Source organism: Vombatus ursinus, unplaced genomic scaffold (assembly GCF_900497805.2).
Source record: "Vombatus ursinus unplaced genomic scaffold, bare-nosed wombat genome assembly UNPS02010822.1, whole genome shotgun sequence".
NCBI classification, from domain to species: domain Eukaryota; kingdom Metazoa; phylum Chordata; class Mammalia; order Diprotodontia; family Vombatidae; genus Vombatus; species Vombatus ursinus.
In genome coordinates this window covers 2,592,883-2,593,533 of record NW_020950600.1, presented here as the reverse complement: position 1 = coordinate 2,593,533, position 651 = coordinate 2,592,883, and the positions used below count along the sequence as shown (strand labels likewise).

Sequence of the window (651 nt, the reverse complement as noted above, 5' to 3'; positions counted from 1 at the left end):
GGTACCTGCAGTCTTCGGAAGAGGGAGTGCATCAGATTCTCTGGGAGCAGCGCTGAACTGGCCCCAGAAGCTGAATGACAATTTCACCTAACCTGGGCTCCAGGAGTCTCTCGGTCCATTGCGGGCTGTGCCCGCTCTGACCAATGGAAACGCAAAGCTCTAGATTGATAGGCAGGACAGCCAATCCTGGCTTTTTCCACGAGGTGCCTGGGCACGACCTCTGAGCCCAGGCTTGGGGAGAGGGGCGGAGTATCTCGTGCTCATTGGACCATCCCTGAACCCTTCCTCCAATTCCGCGAGTTTCCACCCCTCTCCGCCAGGCCCCGCCCCCCCAGCTGTCGCTTCTGGAGTCTGACCAAGAGTTAAGGCAGGGCCTGGGTGCTCCTCGTGTCCTTGGGCGGTCAGCGCCAGACAGGACACGCACGGGACACGCCATGAGGGGCTTGTTGGTGAGCGCCCAGTGCCAGCCCAAGACCCCCGCCTGGGAGCCCCCTCTGACCTTCTGAGATGGGACCCACCAGGACCCCCAGCCCCAGAAAGGGGAGAGCCCCCTCTGACTTCCTGAGATGGGCCCTACCAGGACCCCCAGCCCTGGGAGGGAGCTCCCTCTGACCTCCTGAGATGGGCCCCACCAGGACCCCCAGCCCCAGA

General features: G+C 63.3%; 1 protein-coding gene across 1 annotated transcript in view; it reads left to right on the top strand.

The window, feature by feature from the left end:
- The first annotated feature begins 357 nt into the window (after positions 1-357).
- LOC114038307 (cytochrome c oxidase subunit 7A1, mitochondrial) overlaps positions 358-651 on the top strand; it is a 2,202-nt gene continuing 1,908 nt past the window's right edge. Inside the window, exon 1 of the mRNA XM_027855583.1 lies at positions 358-449. Coding sequence (XP_027711384.1) covers positions 435-449 — 15 coding nt within the window. The 5' untranslated portion in view covers positions 358-434. The remainder of the gene's footprint in view (positions 450-651) is intronic.